The sequence below is a fragment of the Plasmodium reichenowi genome, chromosome 13 (genome assembly GCF_001601855.1).
Source record: "Plasmodium reichenowi strain SY57 chromosome 13, whole genome shotgun sequence".
In the NCBI taxonomy this organism is placed as follows: Eukaryota; Apicomplexa; class Aconoidasida; order Haemosporida; family Plasmodiidae; genus Plasmodium; species Plasmodium reichenowi.
This window is the reverse complement of record NC_033658.1, coordinates 914,991-916,301: the sequence shown is the minus strand read 5'-3', so window position 1 is coordinate 916,301 and position 1,311 is coordinate 914,991. Positions and strand designations below refer to the sequence as shown.

Genomic DNA, 1,311 nt, shown 5'->3' with positions numbered 1-1,311 from the left:
TTTTATTTTATTTTATTTTCTTACGTTGTCATCCGTTCCTATGTCGTAAACATTTTGATGGTTGTTCATAATTAAATATACACATGCTTCATACGAATTTCCAATTATAGCTTTGTGTAATGTTGATGTTGGAGTATTTAAATTAAGAGAATATAAATTGTTCATAAATATTGAAAAAAAACGAAGGAAGAATAAATTATTATTATATGCTGCCCAATCAACTACCGTACAATTATTATAATCTTTGTGTGTTATAGAAATATTTAGATATAGTAAATAAAAAAAAGCTAAAATATTATTATACTGAATACTTATGATAAGACAATTATATCCTTTGTCATCTTCTTGAAATAAATTACTTCCATACTTATTTAAAATATATATCATGAGTATATTATTTGAGCATATGGCCCAGAATAATGGGGTTTGCTTTGAATGTGATTTAATATCCCTTTCAGCATCTTTCAAAAAAAAAAAATATATATATATATATATTTATTTATTTATTTATTTATATTTATATATATATACAACAAAGAATGTTAAACATAATAACATAACAACATTAAGATGGCACATTTCTTTTATCTCTTTTATTTTTTTTATTATTGTTACTGTTTTCTAGTAAGTAGTATACTAAATATACATTATTCAAAAAGACAGCCCAGTGTAATAAACTGTTTCCTATATATATATATATATTTATAATTTAAAAAATGATGGAATATATATATATATATATATTTTATATATATATAATGTTTGTTTTTTATATGTAACCATTTCCGTCTTGAATATTAATTAGTGTTTTATCCTTTTCCAAAAAATAAAAAATTCTCTCATCTTTCTGTTTTGCCAAATTGAATAATATATCTTGCACGTTAATGGACACACATGATGTTGAATTATTCATACTATAAAAAAGTTAAAGGATAAACAAATAAATTATGGAAATATTTTAAAAAAAATATATAAAAGTTATAACATTATGATTATTTTTTAAAATGTATATTTATTATATATATATATATTTATTTATATTTATATTAAAAAAAGTGGACATAATGCTTATTTCTTTTTATAATTAGTTTATGTTTTTTCATATTTATATAGGTACATTTAATGTTTTACAAAATTAATAAAGTTTCATAAGTGGGATAATCACAAAAAAAAATATATATATCCACATATAAAATATGCGTACAATTTTTTTTTTTTTTTTTTTGTGCATATATATATATATATTATATATGTATATATTGTTAAATTTTAATGGGATACTATAATGAATGGATTTTCAAAAAAATATAC

General features: G+C 19.1%; 1 protein-coding gene across 1 annotated transcript in view; it reads right to left on the bottom strand.

Moving 5' to 3' along the window:
* PRSY57_1321500 (palmitoyltransferase, putative) overlaps nt 1–913 on the bottom strand; it is a gene marked incomplete at both ends in the record, with an annotated part of 2,957 nt that extends 2,044 nt beyond the window's left edge. Inside the window, 3 exons of the mRNA XM_012909151.2 lie at nt 25–461; nt 616–684; nt 781–913. Of these exons, the coding sequence (XP_012764605.2) occupies nt 25–461; nt 616–684; nt 781–913 (639 nt within the window). The remainder of the gene's footprint in view (nt 1–24; nt 462–615; nt 685–780) is intronic.
* Nucleotides 914–1,311: the final 398 nt, after the last annotated feature.